Source organism: Rattus norvegicus, chromosome 5 (genome assembly GCF_021556685.1).
Source record: "Rattus norvegicus strain SHRSP/BbbUtx chromosome 5, alternate assembly SHRSP_T2T, whole genome shotgun sequence".
Lineage (NCBI taxonomy): Eukaryota > Metazoa > Chordata > Mammalia > Rodentia > Muridae > Rattus > Rattus norvegicus.
The window spans coordinates 105,008,309-105,023,747 of record NC_141538.1 but is presented as its reverse complement, the minus strand read 5'-3'; the positions used below and the strand labels follow the sequence as shown (position 1 = coordinate 105,023,747).

The 15,439-nt window shown below is 37.5% G+C and overlaps 1 protein-coding gene across 13 annotated transcripts in view; it reads right to left on the bottom strand.

The window, feature by feature from the left end:
* Nucleotides 1–15,439, bottom strand: part of Cntln (centlein) — a 274,806-nt gene that overhangs the window by 216,431 nt on the left and 42,936 nt on the right. For all 13 annotated transcript variants that reach the window (NM_001438394.1, NM_001438395.1, XM_087550987.1 and 10 more), the window contains 1 exon segment: nt 2,468–2,552. In NM_001438394.1, the coding sequence (NP_001425323.1) occupies nt 2,468–2,552 (85 nt within the window).

Sequence of the window (15,439 nt, the reverse complement as noted above, 5' to 3'; positions counted from 1 at the left end):
CTGCAGCTAGCTGTCTTTAAGTCATTTCTGTTCCTGCAAGCAATCCCTGGCTGTTATTCCTATAAGTAACCTGAGAAAGCTCATTGGTAACCACCATGGACTTGGGGGTTATCCATACTTTGGTCTGTCATGGGTTGCTTATCTTAGGTGAGTAGACATGTACTGTTGTGTCTTCCCAGGGAAAATCTTGTCATACAACAAGACCATAGAAAACCTCCAATGTCATAAGCAGTTTGGGCAAGAACTCACTCAGATCAGATACTGAACTCAGAAGGACAGTGCCCATGATGTGTCACAGACACAAGAATTCAAATGGGAATTTGAACAGAGGAAAGCTGTGTTGTATTCTCACAGGGAGTTTAATTCATTTGTGTCCCAAAACTTTGGAAAAGCTATGCTTAAAGTGGCAGGCTAACTAATCTGGTGAAGCAAGTTCCCAGCACAGGGTGACAGCGTGGTTATTGCTATTGCACAGAGTCAGGCCTACAGAAAGAATTGAGAGCACAAGGATTTGAAGAATTACAGTTTGACAACAAATGAGCATGGTGAAAAACAGGGCCAAGAAATCTGTGGATAAAGACCGGAGACAACAGGGCTCTTTCACATTGCAATTAGATAAGAGAAAAGATGGGTAGTGTCCCATGAATTAGCTCAGCTCCACCAAATTCAGGATCAGGTATGCAGAGGTTTTAACTCATTTAAAACACACAGATTTAGGATAAAAACTGTGTGGCCCTCTGCTTGGACGGGACCACTTCAGGAACAGTTTCCCTGCATTCCTAGTCACTTAGAGACTGCTACATCCATGATGTAAGGAGTCAGGACTGTTGCCTAAGCTGAAGACATGTCTAACATTGCTCACATGACATAGTTATACACATATACAGAATCCAAGAATCATGGAGTCATGCAGGTTCTCACCCAGATTTTAAAGGAGGGCTAGGAAGCCAACCTCTGTACAGCAATGCCACTATCCCTCTGTAGTGTATGAATAGGTTTGGTCCCCATAGGCTCAGATGTTTCAATGCTTGGCCCATAGAGTGATACGATTAGGGGGTGTGTCCTTGTTGGAGGAAGTTTGTCACTGTGAGATGGGCTTTGAAAGCTTCCCCCAGCTGCCTGAGGATGCCAGTCTTCTCCTGTTTGCCTTCTGAACAAAATATAGATCTCTCAGCTCCTCAAGCACCATGCCTGCCTGAATGCTGCCATGCTTCCTGCCATAATAGTGGACTGAACCTCAGAACCTGTAAGCCAGCCCCAAATAAATATTGTCCTTTATAAGACTTGCCTTGGTCATGGTGTCTGTTCACAGCAGTAAAACCCTCACTAAGACACCCTCCAAAGAGCCTGGAAAGAGTAATGCATGACTTCCTGAGAATAAAAACAAAACCTCAGTGTAGATCTCAAGAAGGTACATATGCCTGAAATACATACTACGTGCCCAGGGAAAGCTACACAGAGAGAGCCATGTGGGCTGTGGATGGCAAAGATCCAGAGGTTGGCATGACTGCCCACATCCTTTGGGGCCCAGATCACACCATCATGTGACCCAGCTGGCAAGAATGAAGGTCCAGGACTTACTGTTTTCCGTACTTATTTTCATCTTGCTGTAGTCGCATCCCTCTTTTCTATACCCTATTCCTGTATTTTGGAATGGGGATGTTTATTCTGTGCTACTGTATATTAGAAATCTATAATTTTCTTTTTCTTTCGATTTGTAACAATTTTTTCCTGGTGCTGATGATAACGATTTGAACTGAGTCTCTCTCAGAAGAGACTTTGAACTCGGAGCTCTGAATAATGCTATAGTGATACTATAGTACTAAGACTACAGGAGCTCTTACAGATGGACTCGCTATATTTGGCAAAATGACCTAAGAGGAGCCACTGGAAACAAGGTGGAATGGGATGGTTTGAATGTGAGATGAACTCTTACAGGCTCCATTGGATGGAGTTTGGGGTATAGGGAGAGCATACACATAGTTGTACTAATAATATTCTGATTATGCAAGTCATGCAAATGATATTTAAATTTTGTTTAATTGTCTGATTTAAGTTTTATGTAAAAGGGCTGTAAAAATTCAATAATGTAAATTTTCAAAAGATAAAATACAATAGTAGTAATTATTGTGAAACTTTTCTATAACCAAAACCATGTAAAATATATATCAGAAACACATAATAATGTAGCAAAAATAAAAATACAATAAAAAATGAATAATAAATACTATTTTAAAAAACAGCACCTTGTTACACATTTGAATGACTGTATGTCTGATAGCTTTAGAAGACAGATAGTAGGGAATACATGGCAAAATAATGAAAGATTGGCTACAGGCATTTCAAAACAATGCTTTCACACAGCAACTCTGGTATTCTTACTGAATAATATAATAGAAACTTCAAATATTTTTAAAGATCTACAACGCCAAGTAAATACAAGGTTTGATATTCTAATTAATACAACCTGCTCCAATTCTTGTATTTTCGCATCTTTGACTTGTAAAATTTCCAGAACTTTTCTGTCTTTGGCTTCAGATTTCTGTTTTTCTCTAGAAACAAAAGAAAGAGTCTATTAGTCATGATTTCTAGGTATTCCTATCATTCCTGCTGCGTTGTTTCCTGGTGCTAAGGATCAAGCCCAGGAGCTGCCACTGTCTGAGCCCAGAACCACTCCTTTAAACATCCACATCCTACTAATAAACATAGTTTAAAGTATAAAGAATTAAATTGTCTTTTGTCAACAGCCCTTTCAGAATTAATCAAAAACCATATGGCAAGTGACAGCAAGTTAGCACTGCTGACAACTGTGACAATTTCATTTCTAGAAACAGTTTAGTTTCAAGGTGTAGATAGATGATAATCAATGTGTAAAACATGATTTAATCTTGGTGCTATCTAGTAGACACACCTTATCAGCAGGTCGGGAATGTAGCATGTAGTATTCAATACTGGGTAAGATAACTGCATATTTTTATCTTCAATCTGTATTACATGCTTATGTTAATAAGATCAGTTTTACTTATTTATTAAATTCTTTTAAAACTATAAACAAAAATAAATCTGTAATATGAACAATATTAATGAGATACCCACCCATGACGCCACAGAGAAAATGATGACATTAAAATATTACTTCAGTCAAAACAAAGGATTTTGTTTCACTGGGGAACTCTAACATAGTCCCTAAAATTCCAGAAGTTGCAAGACTTGGATGAAGGAGCAGCATTTTTAAGACAAAATTGCTGAGAATGTTTTATAACTAAGTAGTTCTCATAGATGAAGAAAAATTTAACAGAATAATTTAAAAATGAAAAAGAAAGTCATGTCCAGCACACTAATTTATCGTGTGTCGAATCACTATTATTAAGTGCTGCCTGCACAGGACTGACACAGAGACACCAAATCCCACAGCAGACAGGGTGTGGTCAGTTTCAAGGCTTCTGAGCGGAATGGTGGTCTTTGCCATTTGGGACAATATTCTGTAGATGAGATAGCTCCATGTGATGTAAGATGTCATTTCAGTTTGAAGTTTCCTGTTTATACTTTGTCCAGATGACACATATACTGGAGAAAGTGGGGTGTTGAAACCACCCACCTTTTGTTTGGTGTTAACGTGCATCTTTAGTTCTAGTAGTACACTTTTATAAAATTAAGGTGCTCTAGAGTTTGCTGCATATATGTTTAGAATATTTTCTTGATTATATTTTCCTTTGATTAGAATAAATTACTCTTCTTTTACCTCTTCTGATTTACTTTAAAGTATATTTTGTCAAATAATAGGATAGCACATCTGCTTGCTTCCCAACCCCATTCGCTTGGAATATTTTCTTCCATCCTTACTATTTAAGATGGTGTCCATCTTTAAAGCTGAGATGAGTTTCTTATAAACAAACAACAACAACAACAAACATGGAGGTTTGAAATGGAGACCATGACTATTAAAGTTAATGATATTATGGAAAGCTGTGTGTTGCTGGCAGTCATTTTGTTGGGTTTTGCTGATTTTGTTCTTAGTTGTCCTTTGTATTGCTTTCTAGGGTCTTCAATGCGTATTCTCCTCTTAAACTGGAAGTACTGTTTACAGGATTCTCTTCAGGGTTGTTTTGGTGAGCATGAATGTGTTTATGCTGTTTTCACACAGGGCATCACATAATAAATGTTATTGTGTGAGGACAGACTTTAGTGTTTTTTTTTTGTTTGTTTGTTTAGTTTGGGTTTGTTCATTGACTGGTTGGGTTTTTTGTTTTTGTTCTTGTTTTTAGGGGTTTTTTTCCTATTGATGATAGTAGATATCACAAAAATATACTCTACTTTTGTTGAAATATCATGTTTTGCTAGTATATGTTTGTTTAATGTATAGCTCCATACAATTCTTCATCCAGGTAAAAAGCAGTGTGAGTAGACAGTATTACCAAAATGTGATTTTGGGTAAATGACTAAATTCCAAAGTACCTCACCATTGCTCACCATTTCCAAATTAATAAAATCGGGAAGGAGGAAAGCAAGTGAATGACAACACAAAGCAGCAGCATGGCAGACCAAGCAACAGGAGAAAACGAGTAAATGAAGAACATCTAGAAGGAGGGAGTGACCACCCATGTCAAATACTACACATGTTAAAGTAGATGGATGTTCTTCCTGAGGGCTGGGTTCAGGAAGGTTTGGGGCCCTAGTAATCTTCATGAGAGACTCAAGAAGGGTGGCAAGTAAGACTGTCACCTGGGAGAGAACTAAAGGTCAAACACAAGTCTGCCAAAGTCCTTCCAAAGAATTCTGTGTTGTTTTAGAAAAAGCAAGCAGCCTGCCAAGATGTGCCGGCTAGTGGTAGTCAGAGAGGCAGAGAATGTTATATGTGTATGTGTCTGTGTCTGTGTCTGTGTCTGTATGTATATGTGCGTGTATGTATATGTACTTGTGTATATATGTGTATATGTGCATATATATGTATGTGTATGTGTACCTATATATGTGTGCATATATGTATATATGTGTGTATATGTGTATGTATATATATATATCATTATTATAATAGCTGTAAGAAAGACACTAAAGGAATGATCTGTCCTCCCAACCTTATGAGTATACAAAAAAGTTGCCACTGAGAAAGGCAGCATTCTTGTTTGCACCATATGTTTGGATCTGCTAACTCAAGAACAGTGAGAGATAGTGCTGTTTTTTTGTCTGTTTGAACCACATGTGTCTGTTTTTTTTTTTGCTATAGCTAGAATATAAGGCACAAGATTTCAAGTGTTTCAGATACACACTAAATTCTACTTCAGTAACAATCATTTACATGGCTATAAAAAGACCATGGAATATAATACTTTAGTTATAAACCATAAACAGTATACAACATGTAAAGTCATACTTTATTGATATATTTTATGACCAAAATCTAAAATTTACTATAATTTTGGAATGAAAGAAAATAACAACTCAAGATATTAATGGAAATTAGTCCAAAAACTTTTCTTCTGGCACAGAATAATTAATGTTTACAATACAATAAAATGTTCCCATCAGAGTACTCTGCAATATGTACATGAACTTGTTACATAGAAATTATGGTCTAAAAAAGATTGTTTATAGGATCACCAACTTATGCAGATAATTCAATTAATACACAGTCTACATATGTACAAGACATTTTAAAAGGATCAAAAAAAAAAACCCACTGTCAAGAAGTTGATGATGATCAATGACGGAGACAAACTCCTGTTTAGCTAATTAGAACCACTGATGTGCAATAATGATGTGAACTAAGAATATCTGCAGACTTCTTTAGGATGAAAAATGGAGTGAAGAAAGCCTGTCAGATGTGTGCAAGTTTAAAGCTCCAACCACTTTTCCCAAGAGCACCGCCCATGGAAACACTTACCACTGCTGCACTCAGCCACATGTATTACCGTGCTAACTTGCTGCCATTTTTCTAATCTAGAAAAACTGAGAAATTATTCTAAATCATTAAGAAACAAATTTTTATTGTTTTATAGACCATGCCATATATTATACAATATGACAGGATCATATTTTCTGGGCTTGAGCCCATTTTTAATGAGATGTCAAAATGAAATATTAGGGCCTAAAAGAAACATTTAACTGGAAATGAGATAATGATACTGGTATGAATTAGAAAACAAAGAAAATGAAAGAACAAAAGTTACTGAGGTTTATTGTTCTTAATTAACAGATACATAATAATAAAGAACAAAATACAGCTACCTGAACTGTTTACTCTCACCAATGTAGCTTCTCTTAAATACACATTTTACATGTGGTACTGGCTTTCATTATCAAAATTATCCCCAATTTCGAGTAACACTGAAATTCTAAAACAGTAAGATTGATAAGAACCAAAGTTTAGGAAAATGAGACTTATACTGTTGTCAAATTCTTTATCCTCACAGCCATGGAGTGAGCCGCTGATGGGAAGTGTGTCAATAGGCTACTAAGAAAAACTGATAAGTAGCTGCAAAACATCTTATACAGGTTGTATCTCACAACAAAATCATTGTTAAATAAAAACGTCCTAACACAAACAAGATGTCTGTTTCAATGTGTTGGAGGAAGTTATATTTAATACTTGTTTATCTTTTACATATAATTTCATTCTGCTAAATAATCAAATTTCAGAACTATTGTATTTTAAAAATTAATGTCTAAATTTATTTCTGAGAGCCAGAACTTGGACTGTAAAAATAAAGCTTCACACATGAAAGATAAACAAACAAAACCGGATTTGTTTTCTATGCTCAGCCTAGTAGTTCCAGAGTAGAATACAAATAAATCTAAAATACCTGATTCTATAAATGATATTAAAAGTACATTGAGACATATTTAAGTAAATAAGTAATAACCAACTATATTTATATGAATAAACTTTACATTTAAAATATCACTAAGTAATATAGCAAATACTCTTATTTACTAAATCCATTTCTAAAATTGAAGCTTATAACATTTTGTCTTGTAATTATAAATTAAATGAGTGTTTCTTGACTTTCCTATACATCTCTATTACTGCATATATGCTACATAGAGCGTCATGAAAATAGCAGACAAGATTATTTATTATATGACTTTAATAATTGTGCAAATGTTCCTTGCTCGGAACCCAGGAGTCTCTTCTAATATTCAGAAATATCGGCTCTTCAGAGCAGGCTGTTTTAACATCTGCACATCACCAGGGTTGCCCCCGAGGACTTTTAAATGGTGCCTGCCTGTGCTGCATAAAGTGCTAACTTGCACCTTGCAGTTTGTGCTGTGCTCTGAGCAGCCATCCAGTTGGTACAACACCAGCTGAATTCCCACAGGCCACTGTTCACTCAGGCTTGACTGCAATTATCATGTCAATATTTTGTGCTCCAATATGCAGATATGCACACATGCAAACTACATAATATTTTTTTCTTTTCCATGGACTGTTGAATTATGTTCAATATTCAGAGAATTTTTAATGAAATGAAAATAAACTTTCATTAAATGAGGACAATCATGATTATTTTTTTAAAAAAAAACAACAAAATGTGTGCTTTTGTATAACCTTCTACCATGTTTAAAAATGGTCAGATTTTTAAAATAACTATTCTATACCATACCCTTACAATTCTTTAATTTAAAGGTCTTCATAAAAGTTAAAAGATGTTGTTAAGCTTCTTGCATCTATTGTGAAAGTTCAAATGCATTTTTCACACTTTATTGCATGTTCTCTCACCTTGAACACTAGTGTTTCTAATGGAACATCTTCCTGCTAGCTCCATGACCATTCATCCATATCTCTACCTTCAGAGCTGTGGCAACGGAAAAAGGGCTCAGCAAAAATACACTCATGCCCTGAGCTGAAGAAGCTAGGCAGCCACACTGCCAGATGGCAGGACTCTGGCAGCTACACTTCTGGGGTCTCCAGCCAGCCATGCTACTACCATGCTCCAAAATGCAACCTCTTTGCAGGCTGTGTGGGCCTAATGCACATGGGACAGCACAGAGCCATAGAGCAGCTGTGCAGCCCATGTGTTTGGGGGTGGAATGGAGCAGGAGAGTTTTTTCTGAGTGATGAGAACATGGTATAACCTTATGATGGCGGCCGGCCACTCTCAGAGCTCTCTGCCTTTAACTCCAAGCATAGAAATGGAAGATGGTCCCTCATTTTTCCATAGTTAGGTCTTTAAATACATATCTCAAGGTTACAGCATATATATCCTAAATAAATAGATCAATTAAAACTAAAAATTACCTTATCTATAGCAGAACTTCTTAGGATTACTGATTTTGGGGTAGGGTTTTATTTCCAGAACCAATAAAGAAGGCAGAGGGGTTGAAAATAGGAGAGTTCAAAAATATTAGCAATCATACCCCCAAAGAGAAACAAATAAAGCAAACAGGATCTCCAATAGTTAGACAAACTTTAGACAAAAACACATCATTCAGAAGAAGAAAGAAACAAATAGGAAAATAAAGCAAGTTCTGCTTAAGGTTTTATTTAAAACATATATACATGAAAAATAAAACCTAAGATTCATCATTTTTTTTAAATTTGAGTACAATATACATCATTTTTAATGCTGGTAAATGCAGGTAAAACTAATATTAAAGAACAATACCAACAGCAGACAGGCTAAGGATGAATCCTGCAAGTCTATTTCACAGAAGATAGTAATTGGTTTTCTCTAGTTCTATATGAACAACAAAGTGAACTTACACTGTAACAAGATAACAGTGATAATAAGCTCACTACTTTGAAGCATTATCATAATCCCTATATATGCATTCATATCAAAACCATACTTTTTTATTTTACTAAAACACACTAAGGTATTAAAACTGAATGTTTTGATTGAGTCACACATGCAGTCAACTAAATTTCAAAACCAAATGTCCAGGGGCACAGCCAGTGCTCACAACCACTGGTTACTAGGCACTTATTTTCAGATAATAAGAACAAATTACAATAAGCAATGGGTTTTTTTCTGATCTTTATAACTGTAAAATTGGGTCTTAGATTTTTCTCATTCATAAAGACAACAAAATACCCACATTTTGGCTTTGTTTCTTCTAAAGCGCTCTCTGGGGAGAGTGCCAGCACTGCCTAGGAAGCTCTTTAATAAGGAGGCACCGAACCCCACCCTAAGTATTGGAAACATCACAATTTCTTAGCAAGCTACGGGTGAATCAAAACAAAAGAACATCGTAAACGAATCCACAACTTGGTGAGTGCAGTATCCATGTACAGTAACCTCTTACCCACATGTCCGCTCATTTTAAAGTGAAAACAGCCCTCCCCACACTGCCCTGGATCAAAGTTTTACCATTAATAAGAACTTTTCAGTAGAGTTGTTGTTTTACAATACCCATCAGTGGACAAGGCCTTAATTAAATTCTTTACATGGATCTTCTCTACTCCCCTTCTAAAAATCTTTTTCACATTCATTTGCATTTGGGAAGGGTTCATATGGGCCATGGCATGTGTGGTGGCCACAGGGCAACTTTCATAAGAATTGATTCTCTCTTCCCATCATGTGGGTTCTGGATTTACAGCATGTGCCATTTTGCTGCCAGAACATAGAAATCTTCTTAAAGTATCTGGAAACAAGCCTAGGAAGTTTTAAGAAAGCCAAAGAAATATACAAGAATTTAAATTCCTGTGTAAATATGTAAATAAATACGACTACAATATGACTGTGCTCCTAACCACTGCCATTGTACTTACAGTCAGTTTTTATATTCCTTATAATAAATATTTACTCTTCCTTAGACCTCCAGAATTCTGAGTCTATGAAGATCTATGAAATAGAAAAGTAAGCAACAAATACTGTAAACTGAATAGTATTACCAGAGAACACAGAGAGGCAGCTTCCTTAACAACCTCTGCAAGAGAAGCTTTCTATTTTTCCAGAACCAGCTTTCTCCTCATCTCTCTCTCCATATGAAGCTGGCAAAATGCTTCCTACATACTAAACATTACATAAAATTTCTGGTTAAGTATAAAGTTTTAGTTAAGTACAATAAGGTATAAAGACTAAACTATAATTAAAACCTCCTAAGTGCTTAGAAGTTTCTGAGAGGCTCTATGAGAGCCTTACTGATACAGATGCAGACACTTGCAGTTAACCATCAGGCTGAGCATGGGGTCCCCAGTGGAGGAGTTAGGGAAAGGACTGAAGGAGCTGAAAGGGTTTGCAATCCCATAGGAAGAACAACGATATCAACCGACCAGACACCCCAGAGCTTCCAGGGACTAAACCACCAACCAAAGAGTACACATGGAGGGACCCATGGCTCCAGCAGCATATGTAGCAGAGGATGGCACAATAGGAGGAGAAGCCCTTGGTCCTGTGAAGGTTCATTTCCCCCATGTAGGGGAAGGCCAGGGGGTTGAAGTGGGTATGGTGGGGGGAGCATCCTCACAGAAGCAAGGGGCAGGGGGACGGGAGAGAGGGGAACCAGGAAAGGGGGATAATGTTTGAAATGTAAATACCTAAAATATCCAATAAAAACAACAAAGGAAAATAAAGAAGTTTCAGGAAACCTCAAGACAGTTAAAATATCACACCAAGACAAATAATATTTTTGCAGAGAAGGATAAGAGTGAAAAAAAAAAGAATTAAGGCTTCATTAAGAAACAGAGGGCACAGGAGGAACAGACCACTGGCCTGCAGATGAAGGCCAAATATGCTTCATTCCCAGCAAAGTATGTCCAACTATGACAAGGCATAGCTATGCTCTCTTCCCCAGTCATTGTGACTTCTCCAACAGCTTTAGTGCACAGAGATAAAACCCAATGTTTTAATTCATCATGAAACATCTTAGTTTAAATATTGAATAAAATGGTGGCAAAACAGGATAAATACTAGTAAGAACAAACTTTATCTTCTGAAAACCAGGGGCATTCTGTTTAACTTATTTTTCCTCAGTCTACTAACAAAAGGTTGAAAACTATCTAAGTTTAAACCACTCACTCCGCTTCTCTTTTTTTCCCTACCTGGCTAGTTAACACTTGGGCAAAAACTCATTCTCTTCTTAGGTTAAGAACAAATAATCGGGGTTGGGGATTTAGCTCAGTGGTAGAGCGCTTGCCGAGGAAGCGCAAGGCCCTGGGTTCGGTCCCAGCTCCGAAAAAAAGAACAAAAAAAAAAAAAAACAAAAAACAAAAAACAAATAATCTTCAAATGGCCGACAAGCAGCTAAAGAAATGTTCAACATCCTTAGTCATCAGGGAAATGCAAATCAAAACAACCATGAGATTCCACCTCACACAAATCAGAATGGCTAAGATAAATAAAACTCAGTTACAACAGATGCTGGCAAGGATGTGGAGAAGGAGGAACACTTCTCCATTGTTGGTAGGATTGCAAGCTGGTACAACCACTCTGGAAATCAGTCTAGAGGTTCCTCAGGAAACTGGTCACAGTACTACCTGAAGACCCAGCTATAACACTCCTGAGCATATACCAAAAAGATTACTCCAACAAGTAACAAGGACACATACTCCACTATGTTCATAGCAGCCTTATTTATAATAGCCAGAAGCTGGAAAGAACCCAGATATCCCTCAACAGAGGAATAGATACAGAAAATGTAGTACATTTACACAATGGAGTATTACTCAGCTATCAAAAACAATGACTTCGTGAAATGCATAGGTAAATGGATAGAACTGGAAAATATCATCCTGAGTGAGGTAACCCAAACACAGAATAACACACAAGGTATGCACTCACTGAAAAATGGATATTAGCCCAAAAGCTTGGATTACCCAAAATACAATCCAGACCACATGAAGCTCAAGAAGAAGGAAGACCAAAGTGCAGATGCTTCAGTCCTTCTTAGAAGGGGAAACAAAAATATTCATAGAAGGAGATATGGAGACAAAGTTTGGAGGAGAGACCGAAGGAAAGGCCATCCAGAGACTGTCCCACCTGGGGATCCAGCCCATATACATACAGCCACCAAACCCAGACAATATTGCTGATGCCAAGAAGTGCATGCTGGCAGGAGTCTGATGTAGCTGTCTCCTGAGAGACTCTGCCAGAACATGAAAAATACAGAGGCAAATGCTCACAGCCAACCATTGAACTGAGAACAGGGTCTTCATTGGAAGAGTTAGAGAAAAGATGGAAGGAGCTAAAGGGGTTTGCAACCCCATAAGAACAACAATACCAACCAAGCAGAACTCCCAGGGACTAAACCATTCCAAGAGTACACATGGACTGACCCATGGCTCCAGCTGCATGTGTAGCAGAGGATGGCCTTGTTGGGCACCAAAGGGAGGAGAAGCCCTTGGTCCTGCCAAGGCTCAATGTCCCAGTGTATGGGAATGTCAGGGCAGGGAGGGGGAAGGGGTGATTGGTTAGTTGGGGGAACACCCTCATAGAAGCAGGGGGAGGGGGCTTGGTATAAGGGGTTTATGGATGGAAATCAGGGAAAGGGAATAACATTTGAAATGTAAATAAAAATATCCAATAAAAATATTGAAGAAGAAGGAGGAGGAGTAGGAGGAGGAGGGGGAGTAGGAGGAGGAGGGGTAGTAGGAGGAGGAGGGGGAGTAGGAGGAGGAGGGGGAGGAGGGGGAGAAGTAGGAAGAGGAGGGGGAGGAGGAGGAGGGGGAGGAGGAGGAAAAGAAGAAGAAGAAGAAGAAGAAGAAGAAGAAGAAGAAGAGGAAGAGGAAGAGGAAGAGGAAGAGGAAGAGGAAGAGGAAGAGGAAGAGGAAGAGGAAGAGGAAGAGGAAGAAGAAGAAGAAGAAGAAGAAGAAGAAGAAGAAGAAGAAGAAGAAGAAGAAGAAGAAGAAGAAGAAGAAGAAGAGGAAGAAGAAGAAGAGGAGGAAGAAGAAGAAGAAGAAGAAGAAGAAGAAGAAGAAGAAGAAGAAGAAGAAGAAGAAGAAGAAGAAGAAGAAGAAGAAGAAGAAGAAGAAGAAGAAGAAATGTTAATCTCCATTGCCAAGTTTCAAATCACAGCTCCACCATTAGCTTCTTAAGCTTTTGCAAGTTGTTTGACCACTCTGTATTTCAATCACTACATCTGTAAAAATAGAAATAAAGGTACCCACTCCAAGATTACTGAAACAATTCACCTATTATATGAGAAAAACTAAGGACTTCATGTTGATCATAGTAAACACTTGATAAATATGAGCTATTAGCATTGTGGCTTGTCTTAATAAGTTTTTATTGTGACCCTGATACAACCTGGAATCACCAGGGAAGGGGAGCCTCAATTGAAGAACTGACTGCCTATGTCTGATTAGCCTGTGCGTATGCCTGTGAGAATCTGTCTTGACAGACAAAGAAGGGCCTAGCTCACTGAGGGAGGCCTCATCTTGAAGCAGATGGGCCTGGGTCATGTAAGGAAGAATGAACAAGTGAGCAAGCTGGTAAGTGGCATTACTCTGTGGTTTCTGCTTCCGTTCCTGCTTGAGCTCATGCCCTAATGCTCCTCATTTGTACACTATGACCTGAAGATGTAAGCCAAAAGAGCCCCTTCCTCTCCTAAGTTGCTTCTAGTCATGCTGTTTATTAAATAACAAAAATGAAACTAGACCATAGTTGTTCTATAATGATTTAAATTAAGATCGTATGAAGTTCCAAATATATCCTTATAATTACAATAGTTATATTTCAGTAAATTTGAAATTAACTTCCTGTCAAATGCAGCATTAAAAGAAATAATTTTGTTCAAAGTACTGATAAGTACAGTTGAATAAACAGATTAAAAAACAGATCAATAGCAACTCTTTAATTTACTACCTGACAAAAACTGATGCAAAATAAACCATTAATACGAATAGGTTTCAATTGTATTGCCTTATACATGAAATGTTTAAATTTTTCACTTTCTGCTTATGTCTGTGATCCTGCACAGCAATTCATTTCTTCATTTTACCCCATTTAATGTTTCATTGTTTTACTTGCTATTACTTTGTATTCCAGATTATTTGTAAACATATTACATAAGATTATTTACTTAATTTTTTTCATTCACTATTGGAAATTTACATCAAGAACATATGTTTTATATTGCTACAATTACAGATTCTTGTGTGTGTGTGTGTGAGTGTGTGTGTGAGTGTGTGTGTGTGTGTGCCCTATATGTACCTCCTTGTACATACACCTGTGACAGAGGTACATATCTACATGTGTGCATATACACTTAGGGGCCAGAGGTTGACACAGGATGCTGTGCTCCGTCGTTGTTCACATTATGTGTGGACACCCTGACTCTCACTGAACCTGGTGCTCACTCATTTGGATAGGCTCAGGATTTGCCCCTGTCTTCCTCCAGCGCTTCTGGGGTTGCAGAATGTACTGTAGGGCCTGGTGTTTACATGAGGAGTGGCCCCCAACTCAGGTCCCCCCTACAAAGACTTTGACCAACTAAGCCACCTTCCCAGCCCCTAGTTCAGTTTTTTAGAAAACTGATACTCAAATTGGATCCTCTATTTTAAAACACAAATTAGGACCTCAATCAGACCAGAGCCCATACATTACTAGAATAGGGAAGAACACTGTTAGGAATAACTGTTAGATACTCCATCTGAACTATGGCACTTGAGGATATTTTAAATGTCTTTGGGAACCCAGCCACCTGGACATCTGTAAAGATTGCAGACTAATAGGCAGACCAAGTACAAACTTTCAATAGTAGACTGAACTATATTCCTTTTGTGGTAGCAGATCAATAAATGGAGTGGGGGAGAATAGAATAGCTGTGATAAAAAGTAAAAAACTAAAACAAATGAAAAGCAAAGGTAATGTGATCCATAGAATGACAAACATAAGAGCATTTGTGGTCATGTGATTTATAAATTGACAAACATAAGAGTATTAGTGGTCAGGTAATTATATAGATTGAGAACTTATTCACTACCCAACAATTTCACACATCTTATTAGTAAATGATTGTGTTAAAATAAATAAATGCATTTTATTGCCATTCACACATATATTCTTTTTTTTTCTTTTTTAAGGTTTATTTATTTATGTATGTGAGTACACTGTTGCTCTCTTCAGACACACAAGAAGAGGGCATTGGATCCCATTACAGATGGTTGTGAGTCACCATGTGGTTGCTGGGAATTGAACTTGGGACCTCTGGAAGAGCAATCAGTGCTCTTAACCACTGAGCCATCCCTCCAGCCTCAGCATACTTTGTATAGAAAAGTCTGACTCTGGTTTAGATGGTACATACTGGTTTTCAGGTCTGATTTTATCTGGAAGCTTCACCATGAATTTTGAGGAGAAAACTGAAGATATTTGTTTAGACATTAGATAAAACTCAAAACTATATAATCTACCATCTCAGGACAGTCACTGTAGAAAGCAAGTGACAAAAATCCTCTTCAATTACCAACATCACAGTAGGTTGCACATATATTCTTGATGACAATTACGTTATTAGGACATAAATACTTAATCAAAACAACTGTAATATATTTGGATTTTGA